We start from the raw sequence: 25,841 nt of genomic DNA, 5'->3' as shown, positions 1-25,841 counted from the left end.
ATTCAAATATATGTTCTTACGCCAACACAAGTGAACGATGAAGAGTGGTCTGAGGTGAGCAACAGCAACGGTTCTCTGCGACTGCAACTTTCAGTGTTCAAAGGGAGACATTTTGTCCCCCTTCATCAGCACAATCCAGAACAGTTTCTCTTCAGGTTTCTCTCAGCACTGCTGAGAACAGACCACGGCCTTCAGCATGGAGCGTGACAGCAGAGCTATTAATTATGTCTGAAGGAGAAAGAGAGCCAGTAACCCAAACGCTGTACACATTATCACGTCATCTTCATGACTTGCAGTTGCTGCGTTCTCCGGATTTAATAATAATTAATAAAATAACCTATTTCTGCATTACACAACATGCTGAAAAGCTTCACGTGTGGAAGTTTTCAGTCCTTAGACTAACGAAGGAGCACGGGCTCGGCTGGGGGGCAGCAAGCATGTGGCAAGAGCCTGTCTCTGGGCAAAGCACACACAAAAAGCTATGGATCCAGGGGAAGAAAGATTTAAAGCAAAAACAAAGCACCACTGACAATACTAAACACAGCTTTTCTGACACCTCCTTGTAATTCCCACTCCCTCCTCCCCCCACTTACTTACTTAGCTACCACTTTGATAATACATAAAGGCTTTTTTCTCTTGTTTTTAAATATCAGGGAAAGGCATCTGTGCTCCCAACCCACAGCCACATAAGAGTCAGGCTACGAAAAAAGTTTGCCTTGCAATCTGATCAGTGATTACATAGTAAGTAATCTGCAGAGCATGGGAGCTTAACACATCTGTATCTGACCCTAAAGAAACAGGATCTGGGATTTTATAACCACCTTACTGCACATTAGCCCACAGTTTTCTGATCCAAGGGGCAATGTTTCGTGCCCAGGGCTTGAAATCCCTGCCCAGCTGAGACGACAATGCCAGGCGGGAGGAGCGGTGCCGGGTGCCCGGCCGTGCGAGGAGCCAGCCCCAGCAGGGCACGGCCAGCAGCAGCTGGAGCAGGGACGACGCTGCAGGGCAGCGCCAGCCCCTGAGGACCAGGGGACCCAGCCAGGCCATGCTGGCTGCCCCGCAGAAGAGCAGCACGTGGTTTATAACACTTATCACCTCAGGAGAGGGAGAGAAACCCTTCCTGGTCGCTGGGTCAGGGCTGGGACTGTCCCATCTCCCAGGGCCCCTCTCCTGGCAGTGCCATGGGATGTCCCTGAACCTGGGGCAAACCTGGCAGGAGGGGTTTGGGTCGCCACAGAGGTAAGGGACACGTGGCGAGGTCAGGCTTTGCTCCCCATCCTCACCACATCTCTGTCACTCCAACTCCTCCGACCGCCTGGCAGCATGCCCTTGGTTCCTCAAAGGCCTCAATCCCTGGAACAAACAACTATGGGCGAGAATCCCAACCTGAAAAACTAACGCCTAGTGCTGTGGAGAACAAGCGCTGGACAACTCGGAGCTCCCCTCGGGTCAGAGAAGAGGAAGTAAAAGGAGGAATGTGAACAGCTTGCCAATCTGCGACGTCTGAACCCTTGACTTTGAAGCGATGTAAGTTGACAATGACACGTGGGTCTGAGAGTCCTCCCCAAAGCTGCAGCAGGAGGCACTCTGCATCCAGCAGCACCCAGCCAGCACCCAGCCAGCACCCAGCCAGCACCCAGCCAGCACCCAGCCAGCACCCAGCCAGCACCCAGCCAGCACCGGCTCAGCAGAAGGTGGCTGCAGGATGACAGGCCGGAGCAAGAGGCAGGTTTGGCACCAGCACGCACGGTTCATTCTCTGTGCGTCAAGCAGCTCCACGAACAAAGCACTCCCGTTTTCGCTCGCCAGGGTGAGGCAGGAGGGATGCATACGCTGGCGTGTGTGTAACCCTACAGCCTGCCAACACATGGTTTGAAATTAAAATGGGGATTATTTTAAGCACGTTCCCCCAGGTTTTGCAGCTTCTCGCCCGTTTCCATGGGGACGGGCGCTGTGCCGCGCAGCTGCCGAGGCTCTCCAGCCTCCCGACGTCCCTCCAACGATGAGGCCGGTGGAGAGGCAGAGCTGGACCTTCCCTCCAGCGCTGCTCAGGCTTCGAGAGCCCCCCGGGCCCAGCACACCCCTAAAGCCGGAGCCCTTCAGCCAACGGCACGGCCAGAAAAGCACCGTCAAAGCGTGTAACAGCCTTCGTGTTTCGCCACAGAAACGCACTTTCACAGAGCCTGTCCCTCAGCTTGGGAACTCGCAGCAGGCATTCGCCGAGCGGCTCCTGGGTCAGTTTTAGGCCCCCGTCTCCCAACGCAGAGGCCAACCAGCAAGGCCCGGGCACCGCTGGCCCGGCTGCCCCACGCCGACAGAGCCCACCCAGCGCTGCGGAGGCAGCCCGGCCCCAAGCGAGGACGGGGCACACACCCACCCCACCGCCCCAAAACCTCACACCCTCCCACCCCAAAATCCCACACCCTCTTGGAACAGACCCTCCTCTCCTCCCCGGCACCCCTCGCCCTGCACATCCCCCCGAATGCTGCCGGCTGTTCCCGCGGGTCGGTCTTTTTGCTCCCGCAAAGTCCAGTCTGGTGCCTCCTCCCGGGTTTGCCTGGGCCAAAGAATTCAAACAAGATTGTTCCCCGAGAGGGAAAATGAAACCACCCACGGTCATTGCACCTGGCCCAAAGGTGACCCTGAGTACACACTTCTTGGAGTCAGACTGGTTTACTGGAAGAGCTGTATCTGTGGGTGATAAAACCAGGAACTTGCTTTAAAAAGTTGATTTTGTTGCAAGTAGGATAAACCCAAGAGACTGCACATGACGCCCTTACAAAAAGCCACCTGCACTCTGGCAGAGAGTCAGACAAGGGGTGGGTAAAAAGTGATTGAGACAAAATCACAACAAAAATAACTGGGCTGCAGCGTTAAAACCATGTAAATCAGCTGGAAATCTAACTCAGTGTCAGGAAACAGGCACAAAGCCCTCCGACCACTCACCTCGGCGTAAGCGAAGGAAGGAACAGCTCAGCAGAACGCAGCAGATGGCTTTACATATCCTTATGTATATTTACACACACTTTTTTAGTAAGCCACTTTGATTCAGGAGAAGCCACAACCAAAACGCACTCTTGAAATTCCTCTTTAGATGTAGCTGCATATAAAGATCCATCATGCTGTGTTTTTCCCCCTCTCTCACATAACACAACTGTGAGCAACGCTAATAGCACTACGTGTAAGACTGCCTTGTATTTCCTATCACTCAGCCCTGTTTCCCAAGCCCAACTCTGCTAAACACTTTTTTAGATACTTGGGTTGAAACATTCCCATTGGCTTCACAACGGTGGCTCTTCTGCACTTAGTACAAAAAATGAAATTAAAAAAAAAAAAAAAAAAAAAGAGGAGGGGGGTGTCAATAAAACTTGCTTGGCCGTTTCCCAGAACGACAACAGAAAATACTTTGTGCCCACATGAAAACCAAGCCTCGCGACGGCCGTGCCAGGACGTTCCAGCGCCCCGTGCCCTGCCGGAGAGCTGACAGTTCACAGCAGGCAGGGAGGCAGCGGGCACCCAGACCCGACCTTCTTTGGTGCCGGCAAACAAATTCACTGACCAAGTAAGCAGCTTTTAAGAGGTTCTCACAGGTATAAATAAGAAACCCTAAAACACCCTGGCAGGCAAAGGCCTGTTTTTCCTGATGGAGAACAGTACGTGGTGATAACGATAAATCTACAAGCCCACTACGACTCAGTGCAGCTGACCGATGCCACCCTACTCCAGCACACCATGACTCAGAGCGCTCAGCCTTGCGGCCCTTCTGTTCTTTTGCCTTATACTCTTCCTCCTGCCCTGTTTACAGTCTTTTTCTCTTACCCCCCCTCGCCCCCTTCATTAATGTTCTCTGTTCAGAAACGGCACGATGTACCTCGCCAAAAACCAGCTGTCAAGAAGGCGTCACTAGGCAGCACCTCTAGCTGGACAGGCTGCAGCTTGTGCCCAGCCGATGCGTGTGCAGCAGCTACTGAACCAGCCAAGTTTTCTGTGTAAATGGAACCAGCTGAAGCCGACGCTCACAAAGCGAGGGGAACCGGTCTCTCGGGTGTCAGCGCTGCTGGAGGCGCGCACAAAACACACAGACACTCTCCTTTCAAAGTCAGCTTTTCTACTAGTTGAATCCCAGCTCTGAAATGCTCAGAAATACTGCAAGGTTGCACGCGCAAACATGAAACAGCAAGCAACCAAAAGAAACACGCTGCAGCCCAGCACAGTCCCAAAAGGGAGCCAGAAAGACCGCTGTCCCCCCACTGCAGCGAGATGAAACGCAAAGGACCGGTCACACTCAGCCGGTACCTGGCTTCACAGTCCACAGAAGTCACCTGAACCGGGGGAAAATTGAGGGGCAGGGGACAACACAGCACCCGGGAAGGGACGCGAGGAGGGAGCAGGACAGTCGTCCCTTGGGTGCGACTATCCCTGGACGGACGACATGCCAGCGCTGCTCACAGGCTGCAGCAGCACCAACCTGCCCCGGGCACCGTCCCTGCCGAAGAAACGAGTTCAGTCCCAGCAGAACAAAAACGATGCTGAAAAAAAACAGAGCAAGTTGAGAGAAGATCCACAGGACAGACTCAGGAATATGAAGTTTACCCTCGGAGCCATGGGCTCAGAGAGCTCAATCCAGGCACCCCACCGGCAAGGACACCGGGCGGCTGCGGTGCCAGCCTGCTGCTACGCCGAGACAGGGGCACAGCAACAGAAACTCCTCCGGTTTATCAAGGTGAGATCCAACAGCAGGAAGCTGGGGTTGGACAGACGCAGACCAGAGAGAAAGGACAATTTCTAACTGCGAGGTTAACAGCAGATAATTCTCCAGAGCAGGGTGTTTCACACTGAGAGCAAACACGGTACTGCCCACCCCAGGAAACCCACCACGTGCTGGCTGAGCCACATCGGCCTGACTCAGGGCAGGAATTCAGCAAAGTTTTGAAATCAGTCACAAGAAAGTCAGGCAAGAGGACTGCAAGGGTTTCCTTGCCTCAAAACTCTACACATTCAGAGTTTGCTTTATCTGAGGGTAAATAGTGGGCCTTGTGTTACCACTCACTAGAATAAATGTCAACCTTCTATTTGCACACAGCCTGTCAAAATTAAACAGGATTAACCATCGGATTTAGACAGTCAGGCTCGTTCTGCTATATCCATCATTAGGAACCACCTATGGGTAAAATTTCATATACCAACCTATCGTTTTCCTTCTTTTTTTTTTTCAATTTATTTCACTTTAAATTTTCTTCGCTAGTAATTCTTCCACATCATGTCACACATAAAACCAAAGTATTAACTGGCTTCTTTATGTAAGGAAGTTATTGGAATGTCTTAAGAGATCTCCATAGCAACCATGCTGTGCCAGTAAATATGAGTTCACCAGAACAACACTGTAATTGCTCCGAGCACACACTAACAAGCAGGCAATATTAAGGAAGCAATGTCCTAATAAGCCTCTGCTATTGTAGAAGTGCTGCTTGAAAATACCTTATGCAATATTGTCAGGTGTTTGTCAACGGTCATTCATTGCAAAGCTCCGTTCCCCTACGTGGGCTGCACACGGGCTCAGTTCAGGAGGAAGGACTTTCTGCATCAGGTAGCAAAGCCTTCAATTTAAGCGCTTTCACTTGTCTCGCTTGCTGTTCCCGCTGACCCACCGCATCCAAGATGAAACACATTTTTTTCACTTGGAGCACAAAATTCCGGTAAAGCCCCTCGGAGCCGCACACACCCAGCAGCCACATTGACCCGATCTCATGCACGCCGTCAGCATAAAGCAATGGGGGGGGTTGGATGGATTTTGCAGCTCCTTCCAACAGCAATTTTGTTGTGCGTTTCCGTGACACCACAGCACACCCCTGGGGCAGCGAGGTGTCGTTCTAACAGATGTTTCCTCTACACTTCTCTAGTAAGAGATGCAAGGGTTAACAGTTCGATGTTACACTCTGAAATGCTAATAAATACTTGTTGGCAGTATCAACTAGCTACTTCTCCAGTAAAAGTTTACCCAATTTAACACCCCTTCAGCTGTCAGAAGCAGCACTGGCTCCGGTTTGATCCCCCTCGCCGAGGGGAAGCCAGCAGACCCGGTGCTCACGTGAAGTAGAACATCATGCCTTGAAGACGCAAATTGGCATACCTAACTCCAGGTTTACCCAGTGCGAAATTCCAGCACCCTGAGCAGCCGGGGATTTGTGCCAGTGCCCAGCTGGTGTCCTCGGGCCAACGCAGTGCTCTGTACGCCGCGATTGCCCCCAGCCACCCAGCGCCCCGTCCGCTGGCCCAGCGCCTCTCCCGAGCCTTCCCCCACCCACAGGCAAAGCCTCCTTCCTTCGGTCCTTTGACATTCCACCCTGCATCTGAGAAGGCTAATGCAACTGTGGTACTTCATGGTGTAATTCTACAAGAAAACTCGTACTTTGGGAGAAAAAAACACCCAAGCAACATTTTCCAATGGCAAGTAGTTTTAGAAGTTTGACGGCCAGCGGCACTTGATCTTTCCTTGTCGAAACCCGAGATTCCCTTGCACAGGCTGAAACTTCACTGCCAAACTGTCCCCCCCACCGCCCGCTTTGCAATTCCCCGATGCTGTAACGACGGCCCGGTTCTGCGGGACTGCTCGCCGGGCTGGGCGCTGCCGGGGGCTCCGCGCTCCCCGCACCCGGGCAACACCCGCCTGGCAAACCCGCACCGGTGCGCTCCGGCCGCCCGCTCCCCCGGCACCGCACCGTACCGCGGGGGGCAGCCCCGCCGGGGCGGGACGCGACGGGACGGGACGGGACCCGCCGTGCCGGGCGGAACGGGGCTCAATAGGTGCGGGGCAGCGCATCCCGCGGCAGGGCAGCGCCGGGGCAGGGGATCCCGGGGCACGGCAGGGGATCCCGGGGCACAGCACGCCGGCCCGCACTCACCGTCCTCCCGCTCGTCGAAGACGGGTCTCTTGGAGGAGGAGGCGCTCGCTCCCATCCTCTTCTTCCACTTGCTCCAGTGAAACATCGGGGCGAGGCGGATGGCATGCCCTGCGCGCCGCTCCCCGCCGGCCCGGCGGCTCCCGCGGGCGGGACCGGGCGCTGCGAGCCGCCGCCGGCCCCCGCCAGCCCCCACCGCCGCCGCCGCCGCCCTCACCCGCCCCGCGCCCCGGCGCCGCCCGCCCGCATGGCAGCGCCCAGCGCCGCCGCCTCCCGACCTCCTGCCCGCGGCGGCTGCCGCAGCGCGGCGGAGGGGAGCGGAGCGGAGCCGAGCGGGGCGGAGGGGAGCGGAGCCTGAGCGGAGCCGATCCGGGCGGAGCGGCGGGGAGCCGGGCGGCCGCAGCACCGGGAGGCGGGAGCGGAGCGGCGGGGCGGGCCGGGCCGCCCTCAGCGCAGCGCCCCCGGCGGCGGCGGGAGGGCAGCGGCGCCGCCCGCAGGTGCGGGCGGGCCGGGCCGGGCCCCGGGGCCCGCCTCCTCCTCCCGCTCGTACTCCGCCTCCTCCTCCGCTCCCCGCCCCTGGCGCCCGCCCGAGCGGTGAGGCCGCCGAGGAGGGTCTGGCCGGGCCCCTCTCCCCTCTGCGCCCCCCGGCTCCGCTCACCGGGCGCGGGCCTCCCTCAGGGGCCGCGGGGGCGATCACGGCGCGGCAGCTCCTGAGCCCCGAGCTGCCGGTCCCGGTGCTGCCCCGGCGCCCAGCGGGTGCCCTCAGGGCCGCCTGCGCTGGCAGCGCCGTTCGTTTTAAACCCGGACATCGCGACGGGCGGGAGAGCCCCTGGGCGGCGTCACGGCCCAGCCTCCCGCCAGCCCTCGGGCGGTACCGGGGGGGGCGCAGGCAGCCCGTCAGGGACCGGTCACGGGTGCTCCCGCCGGCTGTCACCTCGCCGTGTGGAGACACCCGCGTGGGCTTTATTCGGCTGCTGTGCTCTAGGGACTTCATCTAACTCAGTGGGTAGCTTCAAAAGCCAGCGTTTTTCTTGTATACGGATCCCTCAGCGGTTCAGAAGCTCCTCGCTGTGGAGATCTCTGCTGCACCGTGCCCGAAGACTACGTGGGAAGGCTCGATACGGAGAAAAAGAACAAGCCCGAGGTTGGTAGTGTAGGCCTGAAGCGATGGTTCTCACTGATCACCACAGCGGGTGCAATGCAGGAAGCCAAACAAAAGTTAGAAAAATACTCAGTGCCTGAGCGTCCCATCTCTTCCCCAGGTAGAACGTGAGCCCTCACACAGACGCACACCGAAATCCCCAGGCTTCTGCTGTACACATTAAAGGCTGTGACCGTCATCGAGCCCCAGGGACAGTGCTGCCGGCAGGCAGGCGATGCTGGGGCTGGTCCCTGCGGAGAGCCTCTGCGGGTGGCGGGGAAGCCCACCGGGAGAAGCACTCAGGGGCCCAGAACCAGATGTCCCACCGCCTCCTGAAAACGGCACCTCCCTGCTGCTGCCGAGCCCCTTGCTCGGCCTGGTGAAGCGTCCGAGGCTGGCTGCAGGCCCCGAGCACAGGCAGCAGCTCAGGCGCCTCGTTTTCCCAGAGGTATGTCCAGAAGATCCCTCTTTTCCTCCGCAAACTACTGGGCCTGCGGCTTTATTTTCAAGGCGTCGGGAGCAGTGCATCCCGCAGCCAGCACCGCCCGCAGGTGCCAGCGCAGGGAGAGCAGAGCACGGCTGTGCCATCCTGCCGTGGGGACCATTAACTTGTGGGGGGCGAGCTCTGGGCGAGCCTTACGCTGCGCTTCTGCTCGGTCCGGCACCACGTCACGGAACAGCCACGTTGCCTAAATAGTCGGTGGTTGTGCCTCCCTGGCTCCAGGGAGATCCTGCTCTTTTGGCGGCGACAAAACTCGGGGTTGCCGCAGCGTTCCTCGGTGAGAGCATCCCTCCCGAGTCACTGCAGACCTTGCAGAATGCTGAGCTGTGATGTGCTCGTGACACCATTTCTTATGGCTTGTTGAACTGAAATGCCTTGTGGAATTTCTGATTAAATGCATTTCTCCGAAATAACTTAACAGTGTCAGCAGGCCACATCCGAAACGTCAAGGTGAGTGAGAGCTCTTTAGCCATTCCATATATCTGTTACACCATCGGTAGTACTTTTGTAATTTCTGAGATGCTGCTTCCTAAGTTTTATTTTAAAATTGATGCCGTTTTCTTCCATAGCATGTTTTGAAATGGATATGTTAGTTGTTGTACTCGCTACAGAAAACTTGCTAGGAGTTAGTCATTATTTAAAAGAGCCTGGAAGTTGTAAAGGGATTACAATTGAAGGGTGTCATCTAAGAACAGGTTTCCAGAGGCAAAGAATAGTTCTTAAAGAATATTTCTTTGATAAACCAGAAAGAGTCACTCTCAAATAAAAAGACAGAAAACTTTTATACAAGGCAGTAATTTTTGCTTTGTTTAGGGACAGGTTTGGTTTTAAATATACGGCAAATCTCTGAGCCATCAGCCTTCACTCCTTCCTTTCTCTTGCCTTTTCACCCTGTAGGGAAGGTTCGAAAGATGCCATTACACAGCTTCACTCTGTCTGCCATTCAGTTGTCATTTCTCACTCATTCTCCACTAATATTTGGACAATCAAATCCATAGCATAGAACCGTATTTTTTTTTTGAGAAGTTTGCAAGATGTAGTGCAGGAAAAAAGAGTGGGAAACGAGGATGTGATGGTCCTGACACCAGAAGAGGGTTCCCTTCCTTCCACCGCGTCTCGATTCCTTTGCCTGCGAAAGGGAAGAAGGTGCAGCGTGGCGCTTTGCTTCGTTCTTGCTTCATTAGAAATGTACTAAGTGGCTTTACCTTCACAAAGACAAGATGAATAGGAGACAAATAAAAGACCTTGTAAGTTGGTTTGGGGATTTTTTAGTGCTCTTCAGAGCACTACCAACTCAGTGCTGCTCAAAATTCTTGATAGTAATACAGGCTAAGTACAGCTGGGTTCTCGGTCACTCCTGCTTTCTAGGCAGCCAGGCATGGACACGTACACGTCCTGACAAACACCACAAACCACAAGAAACGATCCGTCTCGCCACCATCCGCATGGTGAGCTCTGCCCGTTCTCGAGGCCTGTCTGTGGCACAGCCAAGACGATCAGGATTTTAGCCGTGGTTTTTAAGGGAAGAGCTGTCAGGTCTCTAAGCCGTCCTAATCACAGAGACTCTTCTCTACTCAGAACGAAAGAGCGGGAGCTGCCCCGGCAGCTACCAGGAGTTTGGTCCTGTGCCCTGGCTCAGCACAAGAGCCACCGGCTTCTCCTTGGGGTGCTATGGGAAGAAGGTGCCTGTGTTTGAAACCTAAGCCCTGTTTCAATCTGAACTGTAACACTGGAATTGTCAGGGGGAGTGTTACCTTGAATAGAAAACTGGGTGAGGTCTATCACAAATTGAATCAGACCATTCTTGTCAGGTGTAAATTTGTCTGATTTTTGACCTCTGCTTTGATTTGGGAGAGGATATTCTGTCTGTAAATACCATACCTGGTATTTGGAGACTGCCGTTCCATGCTGGCGCCTTTTGAACCGCCACCAACAAAGATGAGAGAACCAAGAGGTAAGAGAAAAAGAGTTAAAGTTCCTCCAGACTTCCATGGCACGGCAGAGAATCTGGGCCACTAACAACAGTGTTTGGCTGTATTTTCTCCTCAGAAATTATGCTTTGGTTATCTACATTGTTCGTGATGTTCCAGTTTGAAAAACTGAATTTTTGCTCGTGATCTTAAGTCATATCTGACAACATCTGAATGATGAAAAGGAGAATGTGTTGGAGGGGAAATGAGAGACATGTGAACATTGACTTTGGGGGATGCGTGGAAGGAAAACATGGTGTTTGTTATACAGGCTCTAAATCATGTCGTGGTGGTCTTTCCTCTGGGCAAAACTGCCACAGCCACTCGCTTCACAGGAAAAATGAAATTCGTCTTTCATTTGCAAATATTTAGCACAAATGGTGTTATATAAGCTTTTCCATTGTCAATATTTTAATTCCATTGCAAATGAATTCAAATTTATTTAGAATTCTGACTCTCTGTCTGCTCTTGAGTAATTCGGACGGAGCTCTGGCGTTGTCTCCTCTCTATACCAACAGAAATGGAGAGAAGGATGAAATGCTCACCGTCGCAGATCAGGTGGGTCACGACTGCCCGTGCACAGTCGTTTACAGCGGTGCTCAGTTCGTGCCAGAGTGCTGAGCACAGCCCCCGTTTTCCCTCAGACAGCAGTACTGCTCTCACCCCAGTGCAGGCGTGCTGGAGGCTCAAGCAGACACAACTTCCTTATTTCTGTAGCAGAATCGCATTCGGTTTGTACTCTAAAACCTGCAAGCAGGGTTCCCTTCTGCTCAGCGGGCGCTCGTGTCCCACACCAGTATTCAAAACCAGCGTAGTGCCGTGCGGTGAAAGACGTCGATCCCCTCGGTGAACAACTGCAGTCAGGGGTGTCAGCACAGATTGCCCACCCGTGACACAGTGACAGCCACCTTGCAAAAACGTCCACTCCGTAATTAAGACTGATCCTGCAGGAGGAAAAAAGTAAAATACAGGAACTGCTCTACAGTGGTCCAGTGGGAAAGGGAAAGGGAGAGAAAATGCTGCCTCTTTACATACCCTGGTCTCCAGGGAAACGGAGATCCGCTTTGTTTCTGAAATGAAGACATTTAATTAAAAGCTGACTTTTACGATAATTTATTCTTCAAGACATCTTGGGCTGTAACCCTAATGCACCTCTCAGGGGGCAATGTGCAACCTGGGTGACCAAAGGGGTTTTTAGGAACAGACTTTTTGAAACCGCTAAGAATTCATTACTCCTTTTTTACAATTCTTTTTTCTTCTCCCATTTTCCATTCTTTTTGTGTTTTGCATTTTACTACGAGAAAGTTGGGCACTTTACCAGTGACAGTCTCGGGGATACTGTATGTCCTGCAAACTGTCAGTATACAACAGACCTGGCCATTTTCTTAAATCAGAAAAGAAAGAAAAGCTGCGAGAAGGTTCTCCGCTTTCTGGGGAAAGCAGGAGAAAACCCTTAGGCAGAGCAGAACGGCTGTGGTCAGCAGCGTGCCCAAAGCCCGCTGGCCAGCACCCTGCCTGGCGGTAGCTGGCTGGTGGCAGCGTTGCAGGGAGCGAAGCAGACAGACCTGCGCTCCAAACTGGGCGTCGCCCCCCCGTCCCGTGCTGGAAGGGGGTTCAGACCCGAAGCACGGCCACAGGTGCCGCACCAAAGGCGTGCCGTGGCGGAACCGGCTGGCGGAAGCACACGGGACTCCTGCCGGGGCCGCAGGCGCTGCGCAAGAGCCCTGCTGCAGCCCGGGAGAGGCGAGGCGTGCGTGCCGAGTTTCACCGGGGGGTAAGCAGAGCCTCGCCAAGGGCCAGGGGAGACTTGCAAAAGGCAGAGCAACCACTCTTAGGTTTGCAGGAGTTTGTCTTTCCCCATCTGTGTTTACTCTTGCAGATCCTCTTTTCTCACGGATTCCGAGAGATTAGAGTTTTCTTTCATTTCAGCAGCCATGAAATCATCTCTAGCTTTACGGAATTGCGTATGCTGAACCAAACTCGTCAGGTTTGTGAAGTCAGCACCACCTATGTACGCTGTGTCTCATCCAAATCTCGCTGACACTCAACAGGCAAAGCCAACGTGCATTCATGTAACTGGAAGATGTGACACCTGCTCTAATCCAGGACAGGCCAGATAAATTCTTTATGAAATTCCAGGATTGTTCTTTTAATCAAAGGATTTGTATCAGGAATTATTTAATCCAATTGTTCTCAAACGCCTCAGTTCTGCAAGTGAATGAGCATCCTTTGAAGCATGACTGATGATTCTCATTCCCAAGCATCATGAGCTGTGTATTTTATATTGTGTCAAAATTAGTACAAGGGAAACTGAAGATAATATTTCAACTTTTGTTTGTTAGTCTCCCCCTTCAGTTAAGCAGTATGGATCCCGCAGTTTACCTCTTTGTGCTACACTCTGCTGGTAGCTGTTCCTTACGGTTCCCTTTCTGTCTTTTCACTGGTTGCATGGAACGGTGATCGTTTTCTTCTTTCATCGCTATAAGTCAGGATCAAGTTCCCTGGTATCAGTGAAGTTCTCCTGAATAAAACCAGTGTAAATAAAAATAGAACTGCCTGAAGTAGCATTACATTATTTATGGTTATCTGTTCTCAGTGAGCTGATGAAAATGGTTTCTGAACAAAAACACTACCAATTATCATAAAACTGCAAAGGAGGCAAATATTACAAGACACTCCTAATTTAGGCACAGAAACAAGGGGGCCAATATACCGTGCTGTTACTTTCCTGTTAAAAGCCCTTTGCTGAATGTAATGGCTGTAATTGCAATGTGTTTGAGATGATGAAAGGAATATTACTGTGATTCTTAAAATTCACATGCCTTCTTCATCAAGAAGAAAGCCTACAGAGAAAAGCCTGTGTTTATTTTAAGAAGTTCCTCTGAAAGAACACATAATTCTTTCAATAAACATTGCATAAGGGGGAAATTTCACATATTTTCCTATCATTAGTTTTCCTGTAAATAGTGCCAGTCCTGTTGTTAAGGATGCCAGTAGGAATCACTCTGACCCAGCTGTTTCAAAGCCTTTCACCACCGCGCAGGTAACGAACCACCTTCTCCCATGGGATCCCCAGCCGCGGCCCGTGGGCAGCAGGGACAGGCGGGAGAGCTGCCATGGGGCCTGTCCGGGCTGCTGGAACACGGGTGGCGCCTGCCCTGGCAGGGCTCCTGCCGGTCCGTGGGTGCCAGCCGCAGGGCGGGGGGTGACGGGCCTTTCGCCAGCCCGGCTCAGGCCCACGGGGGATAAAAGCGCCTCCCCCCCGCCGAGCGTCTTCCTCTTCAGCTGTCGGGGTGAGCGTGTGCTGCTTCAGTTCCTCGTTTCGGTTGGGCCTTTTATAGGGTAAATAGATATCCTGCTTAATTTTCTGTTCACTGTAATGCTTTCTCTTGCCTAATGCTGTGAAGGAGTGATTTTATTTCTGGCACTATTTCAGCAGTTCAGCCCTTAAAATTTTTGGTGACTTCTGCCTCCTTTCATTTTCTTGTGTTTCCTTTCATTTGTGTCTGTTCACTTTTCTGCTTATGTCATCTATTTATTTAGGTTAACCAAATGTTTCACTAAGAAATTAAGAACATATGTTACTATATTTTAAAAAGAATTCCCTCATCTAGTTCTTTCACTGGAGTATTAAAACTATGTAAAGCTATAGAGAGTAGCTTTATATAGAAAGAAATTACTTTTCTTGTGTTATTCAATGTCCTTTACTTTAGAAAGATGAGAAAAAAACTTTGCTTCCGAACTTATCTGAAGTGAAATGCCAGTACAGCTTGTGGAATGTAGGTGCCTGCCAATCCGAACAAGGAGCTGGACAGAAAAGCTGAGCGCTTCTCTCCGAAGCTTGGTTATCACTTGCAGCTCCGTACGGTGATGCAGCGCCCTTGAACAATCCCTCTGCCCCAGGATCTCTCTGGCACCGTCCGTGCGCAGCCACATCAGCCTCCAAGGCTGCAGAGAAGGGTGGGTGGTACTGGCCCACGCAAGGGTCAGCAGTGACGAAGCAGTGCTTAGACTGGTTTGGCTTCACGGTGCCGCGGGGAGGCCGCGACAGCCGCGGAGTGGAGCGGTGGGAGGCAGCTGGCTGCTGTGCTGTAGTGCCGGGGCAATGCCCGGTGGGGCGCGGGGGCGGCTGCCCTCCCCGCTGCTCCGTGGGTGCTGCTGCTTTTGGCGTGCAGCATCTTTGAAACCAGGACTGGGGAGGAGGGCGGGCTGCAGCTCAGTGTCCGCCCCGGAACATTTGATTCTGAGCCCTCTGCGTGAAGTCTCACAGCGTAGGTCCTGACAAGGGACCAGTGCCCAAGCTTGGTGACAGAGGCTGGCATCTTTTAAAAGAAGAAACAGAAATCTTGTGGCTCCTCTGTGAAACGCCATCGCTAGGGTGACTGTTTCAGGTGGAGGCCTGGCTGCGTTTCGGCACGCTGCGCTGAGATCCCCCCGGTCTGGACAAGGCTGTTACCGCAGCCTGCCCCTGGGGTATCTGTCTGCACAGCAGCTCCGTGGTTTCCTCTTTGTGCCTCAGTCCCTGCGCGGATCTTGCTTCTGGGAGGGAACTCCCAACACAAAGAGCCAAAGCCCGCAGTATCCTCCAAGATCGGAAATCATCTACACCAGAACAGTGCTCGCTGGCCGTCTCACGTGCCAACTTGAACGATACTTTTGTTGTGAGTGTGTTTGTAACGTTGTTCCTCGGGTATTGAAACGGGATGGCCGAGGAGCTCAGAGGGTCAGGCTTTGACGTCAAACTCAGGAGCAGCTCAGCAACCCAAAAATGCAGTGACCAACCCGACAGTGGTTCGTGCAGTGAAATGCACACGCTGGCTGTTGCTTTGTGACTGAAGCTTGTAACTCTGGCTTGCTAAAAGTGAAATGAACCTCGTGAGGGATGTATTTATTGACTTTTGATCTATTATTTCTTTTTTCCTTCTCATTAGGATAAAATCTTCCTAGATACTGCCATGTTAAAGAAATGGTATTATGTTACTGTGCTGTTGCTGCAGAGGACTCAAGCTTCCATGAGGAGGCCGAACTGGACAACTAGATTTGAAAAAGGAACATTTAAATTTCTGGTTTAAGATGAATTACCTAAGTTGGGTATCTTTCTGGATTCCCTTTCTGTCCCTGAAATGCCCATGAAAATGTTTCTCCATTACTACTGTGTTACAGAATTCTAAACAGCATGCTGAGATCAAAACTAGCTGAAATAATCCCCTCTTTAATTAATGGAATGTTATCATTGGTTTGAATCCTAATGTATTTTCTTATGGAATCTTAAATAAAATTATCCTAAAATATTTTTGGGTTTGCATAAACAAATGCAAAGCACTACTTCTTTCAGCACAGCTTTGCCATTGGTCCATTTATAGTTCCCGTAAATTTTGCCCTCTGGTTTATAAATATTGGTCACAATTAGAATTTAATCACCTAAGTAGTCTCAAAGAAAATCTACTCCAGGAAAAGCATAATGAAATTACTAGTCATACCTACTTTTTCTTAAAATTGGCAGTAATAGCCTAATTAGTAGAATCTGTTTTTCCAAAGTGGAGATGCCTTCAAGCTGAGGAATAGGTGCTTTGTCTTATTCAGCCCAGGTAATGGTGTATTTTTCAGAAGCTTGTGGCCCTGTAACAAAACAAAGAAGATTGTGGCCTGTTTAGTTATGATTTAAGCCAACTGTTCCAGTGGAAAGAGCAGTATTGTAGGTCACTGCAGGACAACAGGTTTTTCTTTCAGAGTTCAGAGATTTCCCTTAAAAGAGAAATTTTCAAGGTTCAGCAAGCTTTGCTACAAAACGAGCTCCTGTCCGGATAGTCCTTGGACTTCCTAAACGAGGGGATTGTTCAAGGTACGGCAATACTAAATTCAGTGGAATCAAAGCTCTGCACTAACGCACTGTCTCTGGCAGTTTGAGGCACTCCAGTCTCCAGCAGTACGTGCTACAGAAGACATGGTATATGCACGGGATCTAAGAAGAAGTTTGCCTGTTTGCCTCAAAGTACTGTTGCCAAGGCTGGGTATTTTGCCAGGTGACAGTTCTTGCCATTAGTGAGGTATGCTTTCCTGTGGAGCGCGATATGCATTTGGGGTTACAGACTGCAATAAAATGTGTCAGGTTCCCTTCTACAAATTAAACAAAAAAATGCTTCTGTAAGGAAACGGCTTCTAAAGGAATCCCATTAAAATCCCTTTGTTTTCTCATTTAGTTTAATAAGCACAGTAGAAGTTAGCCAAAAAAATAAATCATGTAGCTAAACTCTGAAATGAATGTCATGTGTTTTAAACCCTACTAGTGATCAAACTTGGTCAGGTCACTGGGAACATAATTATCTGGATTTGTAACATTAAGTACTCTTCATGCCCCAGTAATGGATTTCTACCATCGTGCTAATTATGAACACGTTTTATTTCAGACCAGTACAACCCCTGGCTAATCTTTGAGCAGAGGCTCTGCGGGGCACTACCTCTTCAGCAACTGCCAGTGACCCCCCGAGGGGGCTGCGCTGCCAGGAAGGATTCCCGAGGGGCTGGGGGTCTCTCAAGGCTTGTGCCTGTTGCTCTGGACACACACAGCCTGTGACTTCCCCAAACAGGGAAACCTGCAAACAAAACCGCTGAACAGGGGTGAGGGGTATGGCGGATATGGTCCCTGGAAGGCAAACAAGCAAGTAGTAGTAATAGGAAACGAGGGGAAAATGCTTTAAAAGCAGGCAGCGGGAGAAGCAGAGAAGTGCTGTGCTGGTGAGGCTGACCTGGGCACCGGCACCTGCCGGCAGCGAGGAGATGAACCCCTGCACCAGCGAGGAGATGAACCCCTGCACCAGCGAGGAGATGAACCCCAACCCAGTGAGATGAACCCTACACCAGCGAGGAGACGAACCTCACACCAGCGAGATGAACCCCACACCAGTGAGGAGATGAACCCCCACACCAGTGAGGAGACAAACCACACACCAGTGAGGAGACGAACCTCACACCAGTGAGATGAGCCCCTACACCAGTGAGGAGACGAACCCCAGCAAGCACCCGTGTGGTGTGAGGACCCTGCAGGGCTCGATCGGACGCTCAAAGGGTGCCGGTGCTTCTGGCCAGCGCCCGGACAACGATGGCGGCCGCAGGCGCTGCCGGGCTGCGGGGGCCGGGCTGCCCTCGGGGCGCTGCGGCGCTCCCAGCCCAGCGCAGGGAGGCAAGGCCCCGCTCGGGGCCGCGGGCCCACCCTCCCCACGGCCCGTCCCTGCCCCGCTCACCCCCCGCTCCCCGCCGGCTGCGGTGGCGCTGGGGACCCGCTCCGGGCGGCGGCGGCGGCGGCGCCGGGACCCGCGGGGGGAGCGGGCGGGCGGCGGCCCGTTGCCGCGGAGACGCGGGCCCGGCGAGGCGGCGGCCGAGCGGCGCCTCCAACCGCTCGCACCGCGCGGCGGCCCAGCCCGGCCCGCTCCGAGGAGCCGATCGCGGCCCTTCTGCGGGCGGGGCGGGGCCGGGGAGCGCCCCCGGGCAGGGCGGCGGCCGCCCTCCCCGGAGCACCCCCCCACGCCGCTGCCGGGGCACCCCCGCGTGTGGAGCCCCTCGGTCGCAGGGAGCGCTCGGGCGAGGTTCGGCAGGGCGCTGTGTGCCGGGCGGGCAGGGCCCGGGCCTGGAGGTAAAGAGTGAGCTGAGCACCCCGTGAGGGCGCCGGCTCCCCCTCACACCCGTGGGAATGAGGCTGCCTCAGAGAACCGGGTTTTTCTCTGCGCCCGCTGGCAGCCGGGTCGCCAGGGCCGGGGAGGCCCTCCCGGTGGAGCAGCCGTGGGTGCGTGGGCTGCTCCTGGGGAACGGGACAGCCCTCGTCCCCCCGAGCGTCCCCCCAGAGCTGCTGCTGGCCCACACCCGGTGCCCGTGGCAGGGAGCGGAGGGCAGGCCCGGGCTCCAGCGCAGGTGGGGAGCCGAGGCCCTCGGGTGGGCTGGGGCAGCCCCCAAAGCTGCGCCAAGGGCCCTGCTGCGCCCCGGGCCTCCGACGAGGCCCTGCAGTGAGGTGCGAGTGTGGGGGCTGGTGGAGGGGGGAAGGAGGGGGCGATGAGCCCGAGAGGGCGGCCGGGCGAGGTGACCCACTGCACGTATGGGTGGCGGGGCTCTGCCAGCCCTGCGTGTGACACGGCGTGCGGGAAACGCGGCCACGAGGGCCAGTCCGTGATTGTTCTTGTTTACTGCGCCTTCCACGTGTATAAATGGTATCACTGTTTGAAGGGTATATATGCATAAAAAGAACAATTCAACTGTTTTGTTTCATGCAGAAAACACATAGCACCGGGGAGAATCTGCAAATTCATAATATAAAAAAGAAACCTGCTTTGTGTGTGTTCTCCTTTGCTGTTTTTCTCAGCTCATGACTTGCCTTCAGCCCATCAGTTCAAATGACTGAGTCGGCGTTCCAGGCTTACGGACAAATGGATGACAGCTACCCCAAAGAGCTTAACGGCAGCAGCGACCATTTTGGAGCCGAGTACCTCAAACAGAGAAACTCGGCTGGTTCTAGGTCATCAGAAGAGATCAGGAAAGCTGTCGAACAGTGTCTGTTGTCATCTTCAAATACTCTTGATGTCAGCAGAAAAAACATTAATCATCTCACTAAGGAAATATATAAACTGCCCAGCATAAAAGTGAGTAACTCATTGTGAGTAGTTCTGGTACCTTTGGCTGGAGTATGGCACAGAGCAGAGAAGGGCTCGTTGCTTTGTCAGATGAGTGGAAAAGCTATAGATTCTTATCTATGATCTTTAATCTCTGGGGGGTTTTTAAGAAAAAGTCCTTAAATAAATCACTTCCTTGTGTAATTTGTAGAGTTGTGTGTCCTTTAATCCCCTTTAACAGTGTTCTTTCCATAAAAACATAGAGCAGTTTGCAGTTTTCACATTCAACGTTTTGCATGCCAAGGAACAGCCCCTCTCTTTCTGGATTTGAAACATGTTTATGTTTTTCTCCCTTAGTACGTTCATTTGGAAGGAAATGTCATATCAACGATTCCTGAGGGTTTATTTCAAAAGCTGCCACATCTTGTTTGGCTGGATCTCCGGTATAACAAGATTAAAGCTCTTCCCCCTGGAATCGGTTACCACAGGTAAGATCACTGGTCATACGGATAATTTAATGACAATTTTATTTGTCTTCTCTTTGCCTTACTGTAATTTCATTGTAACAGTCAGACCTTTGTGTGCTTTTGTTTGGCGTTGACCTCAGTGCAGGAGAGCGGTAAATAAGCTTAATTTTGTTTACTAAAACTCAGATGAACTGGAAGGTCAATTAATATTACACAGTGAATTTCTAAACTCTTTTCTTTTTAGCAATGCAAGACCTGTTAGTCTTTTCGCAGAAGTGTGGCACTGCTTTGGTTTTATTGGCTGCAGGTGACGATTTTTACAGTGTGGTAGGTGAGGTGAAAACGGGGACCTACAGTTACAAACCTCGTGTCACTCCTAAGTGACTCTGAAGGACAGTTTAGTCAGAGAACATTACCCATGAATCTGGTTTCGAAGGTTGTCCGAGATGGTACTAACTGTGGGAAGGATTAATTGGCTGTCACCGATTCAGATGGAGTGTGCCAGGAGGAAGGTACACCGTGGTGCGGTGACCCTGAAGAGTGCGCTTGCTCTCACGCTGCCTTGATCACCAAAACTAACTTCTCACCAGCTTTTTTTATTGTCCTTGGACGATTCCTTCCTTCTCAGTCCTGAAGCGGAAGATGGCAAATCTTCACAATATACAGTAATGACCAGGAACAAAGAAATTGTTTTGTTACTGGAAGGGAAAAAAAAGACCAAGAGAGGACAGTTTGCCTGCTCTTGGGGTTCAAAAAGAAACTGTTCTGTGGAGAGTGAGTAAGGAGGAAAGGAGGTGATCTTTGAGTGACACATGCTGCTGAATTTTCCAAAACAAACAAACAAACAATTTCATGGCATCTTGTGATTGAAACAAGGTGCTCAGAGATATTTTAAGACCACTTGTTTGTGAGTCATTATATTTTCCACTGGTGATTAGAAAAATACAGTAAATGATGGTTATGCCTCTAAAAATAGCTGAAAAATGTCAATTTTAATGATGTTTTCAAATCTTTTAAATACAGCTTTCATAAGTTATTTTTAAATTGGACAGGACTGATAGCATTTTAATACGGTTTGTGAATTACATGATCATCATTGCACGAGTGGTTGAAATCCTTTGTGATTTAAGACATTCTCTGTGTGCCTCTTCCTTGAAAATAACCTGTCAGTCGTCAGTCCCTGCATGTATTATGATTTACCGTGTTTGTATTTTTCCACTGGCTTCAGGCAGCAGCTCAGCTTTTAGGAAATGCCCATCTGAAATATTCACTGGCTGTTACTGAGCATAAGCTGTATTTTAAGATGTTTGGAAATTCTCTGCGTATCCTTTTCTAGAAGCAGCCGAAAGCGTAGCTTTCATCAAAAGCAGAGTCTCACTGAAACGTGGTGCTGGTGTGGGGCCTGATGGACTGCCCATTGCAGTTGTCCCTGAATCTTTCCACCGATTCAGTAGAGATTCTGGCTGGCGTTTCTCCAGGTCCAACAAAAACACGGTGTCCAGCCCGGCGTGCAGGGAGCGACAGTACCGCTCTGGCGCTTTCTAGAAGCCTCTGCAGCTCTGGGTGCTGGGCAGGGACCAGCCGAGGGCAGGTTCCCCTCCCCTCGCCCTCAGGGGCGGCGTTCAGGCCGGAGCTGGCAGGAGCGAGCCGTGCCACGGCGCAGGGCCTCAGCCCCCGTGCGCGGGGCTGTGCAGGCGGGGGGGTTCTGCGGCGGCGGGATCGCCGCATGGTGCCTCAGACTGGGGGGAGCCCAGGTTTCGGAGTCTGGAATCCCCTGCTGCTTTCCCTTAGTTTGGTGCTCTACATGCAACTGAATACTCCATGAACGTGAATGCGGTGCTTTCATTTTTGTTTGGACTGAATTGAAATGTCTAAAAATACTGCCACAAATGTTAATCCAGTGTTGAACAGCTGCCAAAATATTTAGTTTGTTTTTCTTTCCTAGAGGTAAAGAAATATTATGACAGAAACTACCAAGCTTTCTTCTTGTTTTGTTGAATTTTAACAGTAAACAAGTCAAATTGCAACAGTAGTAAATAAAAACCCATGAATTTTTCTGTCAGGAGGATTTTTCATTTGCAGCATGGACAGCACCTTGTTTATAGAGTATCATTTGGGCTGATACGTTGCTGGATGTTAAAAGAATGCCATTAAAATGGCAAAAGGAAGCAGTCAGATACTAGGAAATAGGTAGAGTATGGTTTCTGTGCAGTCCCCGTTTCACAGCTGCCGGGGTGGCAGCGGTGTGCTACGAGGGGAAAGGGAGATCACCTCCCTGCAGCGGGGTGAGGTGTCCCTGCATCCTGAACGCGCACCAGCCCAGAGGTTCCCATCGGAGCCACTCCAAACAGCGGGCTGTACGGCAGCTCTGGGCATTGCACTTGCGAAGCAGTATCAGCTGTTTTCTGAGCAGGGGCATGCTGACATTTTTTCAGAAGCTTAGGATTTGTCTAAATGTTAACAGATTTTCAGATATATCAAACAAATATTGTCTCGTACGTGACATAAATGCGCTAAGTGTCGTATGTGACCCATGCCAGGCTTCTAGGCTGCTTCCAAGAATGGGAACACTAGAGCTTTTCAAAAACAGAAGTTGCTGAAATGAAATACGAATAGGGCATAGCGCTTTCTAATCTCATTATCAAAAATGGCTGAGGAGTTTTAGCTCAGATTTAGCCTCAGGAACGCACTCAATCCAAACAGCTGAAGCTCAGCAAAATTATAAACAACTGAAAGTGATGTGTTTATAATTGGAACAGTCAGTATCAGACTTTAAAGTGATAAGCAGGCGTTGCAAAGAAAGATCAAATACTAAATATTGAAGCAGTGTATAATAAATGGGCTTAAATGCAAACCTGAGGTTGTCATACCAGAGAGCTTTGGGGTGTATTCTTTCCCAGCGCTGATGTTAGGGATGGAGAAGTGCGGCTTTGCCTTGTGGGGTCCTTGCTGTCGTAGGAAACAAAAGCAAGAAAAAAATTAAGGAGGAAAAAAATTATTGTGTTTTTATTTAATTAAATGAACTTTGCTCTTACAGTTGCTACTTTTTTGTGTTTTATTGAAAAGGCGATTGAAAACTCTGCTTTTAGAAAGGAATCCTATAAAAGAGCTACCCGCAGAGCTTGGTAAGTGCTCACTTCTTTTTCTGAAGATACCATAGACATTTTTCAGCTCTTAGTGTTTAATTCTGTGGTTAGACTTTAAAATACTTTGATATTTATGTAAAGAATGGTTTTAATTTACCATGAACATGTGCTACGAGAGGGGGAAAAATTACTTACGTTATTTATAACAATTGCTGTCACTGAGGAGAGGGAAAACGTTATTAAACTGTATGTAGTGTTCTGGTCAAAAACGTTCCTGCACGGTGGCGCTGCTCTGGTCCCACGCGGCGGGTGGCAGCCGCAGAACTCCCCGGGGAGCGGGTCTGGAGCACCCTCCTTGCCAGGCCCCATGCCGGAGTCGCCGGGGGCGGCCTGCTGGTGCAGGCAGACGTGCCTCTCGAGGGCCCAGCCCACCTTTCAGTGACGTAGTAGTCAAAGGTCGAAGAACGTTCCCAGCTGCTGTTAAGTTTTCTGTTATTTTAATAAAGTTTTGCTGTTCGTGGTTAATGCTGGGCCAGGGTGGTCCCTCCTGCTCCTGGCGCAAGGCACTGAGGAGGCAACCGGGCACAGCAGCGAATACCCGCACCTCAGCCACTCTAGCCCTCGCCTGTGCCCGGGGTTTGGCAGAGAACGTGGCTGGTGCAGTGCTGACCCTCTTGCTTTCCACCTGGTAGTTACTCTGGGGCAGCCTGGGCTTCCACGCAGACCTGGCGCTCTTCAGCTCTCCAGGGCCCCGCTTTCTTCCGGCTGCCACCCGCGGGCGTCGGGCCAGCCCACCCGCTGGGTCGGGCCACAATCCCCTCGCGCCTTTCTGAGCTCCGTGCTGCAGTCGGTCACAGCCCACGGGCCGGAGGGAGCAGGCGTGCTGTGCACCGGCTGACCCGGTGGTGCCTTCACACGTGCCGAGGGAAGAGAAAACCGAGGCCCCTGGGCTCAGGTGCTGTTTGCTCAGACGCGATCCCGCACGCTGCCAGCTCTGCGGTGCCAGTTAGCTTTGTGTTGCATCCTGAAGCACGGCTTATTCCTGTGGAGTCCTGTCTCCTACAGAATTATTTGAAGGACAGCTTTGAACAGGGGATCAAAGCATGTCAGGGCGCAGGGAGATGGACTCAAACTGGAGTTGGACTTGGTGACAGCCCTGTTGTTGCCCATCTGGCTGCTGGAGAGGAATGGCTGGTAGCCCAGGCGGGGGAAGGACAGAGGGTGTTCCACTCCTGCTTCACATGAGGCAGCCTGTTCCTGGAATAACTCTGCTCTTTCTACCCTGAGCTGAGCACTGACTGAATCAAAAAATTTATGATTTGCTGATTTAAACGTCCTTGTGTCTCTCAAGGTAGAACGGGCCACTGGCGTGCTGGCCTTTCTGCAGTGAGACTTGTTTCGTGTGATGCTCTTTTCTGGGCAGATCCTAGATCAGGACTCTCTTCTACTGCAATACTTCGACCTTTACAGGTTTTCCAGATTGGTATTGAGGGAATTCCTGCCATATGTGACATTTATCCGTTTCTCCTGGCTCTGTGGATGATGGGTACCAAAAACCCGATGCCAGCATTCGTGCTGTGCTGGAGGTTTCGTTCCAGCCACAGCAATCGGTAAAGAGCACTGCAGGCTTTTCAGGGCAGGTTTTGCTGGGCAGCAGCGCGGTGAGGACAGATGGCCGGAGGCACTGGTAGCGGCTGGCCGCAGCCAGGCTTCCCGAAGTCCTGTACGTGCTCTTCAGCGAGCGGTGCAGTGAGACCCTGAGGGAGCAGGGGTGGCCCGAGCCAGGCTGGCCCGCTCTGCCAGCTCTGCTAGCGGGACTTTCAGCATCGTTTGCCTCAGTCACTTGCACACATCCACTTCGGTATTTTTAACCGTCGCAGGGATCCTGGCCAAGGCTGGCAGGGCTGATGTGCTGGGATGGTGCTGTCCTACCCCAGGCCTTGCTCTGGGTGATCTGTTCCCTTGCAGAGCCCCTGCGTCCATGGCATTGCCGCCTGGTAGTCGTACATAGCACAGCTGCTGCCGTGTAATATATGCAGATGCATGTGTGTATGTGTGTGTATACACATCTATATACATCTGTGTACACATCATCTGCAGAACCGTGCCTCCTGCTGCCCCACAGCAGTGAGCTGCTTCAGACTTGACTCCTGTCACGGGTTAGGGCTGGGCCAGCCACTAACGAATGACAGATGCTCTCTATTGTCCCCTCTGCCTCCCCAGGAGGGGAAGGGTGAGAGGACAAGGGAGGGAGACTTTACGGTTTGGAAAAGAAAACTAAAACAGCTTTAATGAAACAGTAACAATAAAAGAAGAGATAATAATAAAAATGGGAATATAATGACATATATACAAATAGATATAAATAGATACAAAACCAATACCGAACCCGACTCCCCCCACCCTGATGACGACACGTCACCACCACACTGCAGGGCTGGCACTGGGGCAGTCCCAGGCTGGACTCGGCAGCAGACAGGGGTGGGATGCAGGAGCTGGACTCAGGCACTGGATTCAGGGATACACGGATTGGGATTGGAGATAGAACGGAGAGAGTCCTTCTCAGATGTCAGCCATCAAAGAAGAGAGATTGACCCTCGTGATCCCTCAGCCTTGTACTGGATATGATGTACATGGGATGGAACACTCTGTGGGTCAGGTTTGGGTCACCTCTCCGGTTCACTCCTCCCTGCAGGTGTGACCTTTTTTGTGCTTGTGACCCTTTTCACTTAGGGCACCCCAACACGGCGTACAAGATTCAGCAGTGACCTTGGTTGCTGTAAGAACAGGTACAAGCAAGGGCCTCTCTGCACACCATGCCTTGGTGTTAGCTGTAAACATCAGGCCTTATCACCGATGGGAGCAGTCACTGGGAAAACGTGCTGCTTCAGAAAGTGCAGTTTACTCAGAAGGGACTTAACTGAAAAGTCAAAGCACTAAAGCAGAATTAGTTCTGGTTTAGCCCAAACCAGGACAACTCCTTACCAAGTGGACAATGTGAGGCTTGGACCAGCACAGTGATTTGAACCTTAGCTAGAGGCCAGTAGGTGTCACGGCAAGGATTGCCATCACCCAGTTACTAAAGGCTTCTCGTGGCCCTGCGGTGGAGCTCTGCTTGCCAGGACTTCCAAGGCCCCTGCCCATCCGCAGCAGCCTGCAGCACAGGGGGCCTGAGG

At 52.0% G+C, this 25,841-nt stretch overlaps 1 protein-coding gene across 1 annotated transcript in view; it reads right to left on the bottom strand.

The window, feature by feature from the left end:
- Nucleotides 1-6,990, bottom strand: part of STK32C (serine/threonine kinase 32C) — an 88,649-nt gene extending 81,659 nt beyond the window's left edge. Inside the window, exon 1 of the mRNA XM_086466658.1 lies at nt 6,906-6,990. Within this exon, the coding sequence (XP_086322784.1) occupies nt 6,906-6,990 (85 nt within the window). The remainder of the gene's footprint in view (nt 1-6,905) is intronic.
- Between the last annotated feature and the right edge of the window lie 18,851 nt (nt 6,991-25,841).

The sequence above is a fragment of the Leptosomus discolor genome, chromosome 6, assembly GCF_034619465.1.
Source record: "Leptosomus discolor isolate bLepDis1 chromosome 6, bLepDis1.hap2, whole genome shotgun sequence".
Taxonomy (NCBI): Eukaryota; Metazoa; Chordata; class Aves; order Leptosomiformes; family Leptosomidae; genus Leptosomus; species Leptosomus discolor.
This window is presented reverse-complemented; position numbering and strand designations above follow the sequence as displayed.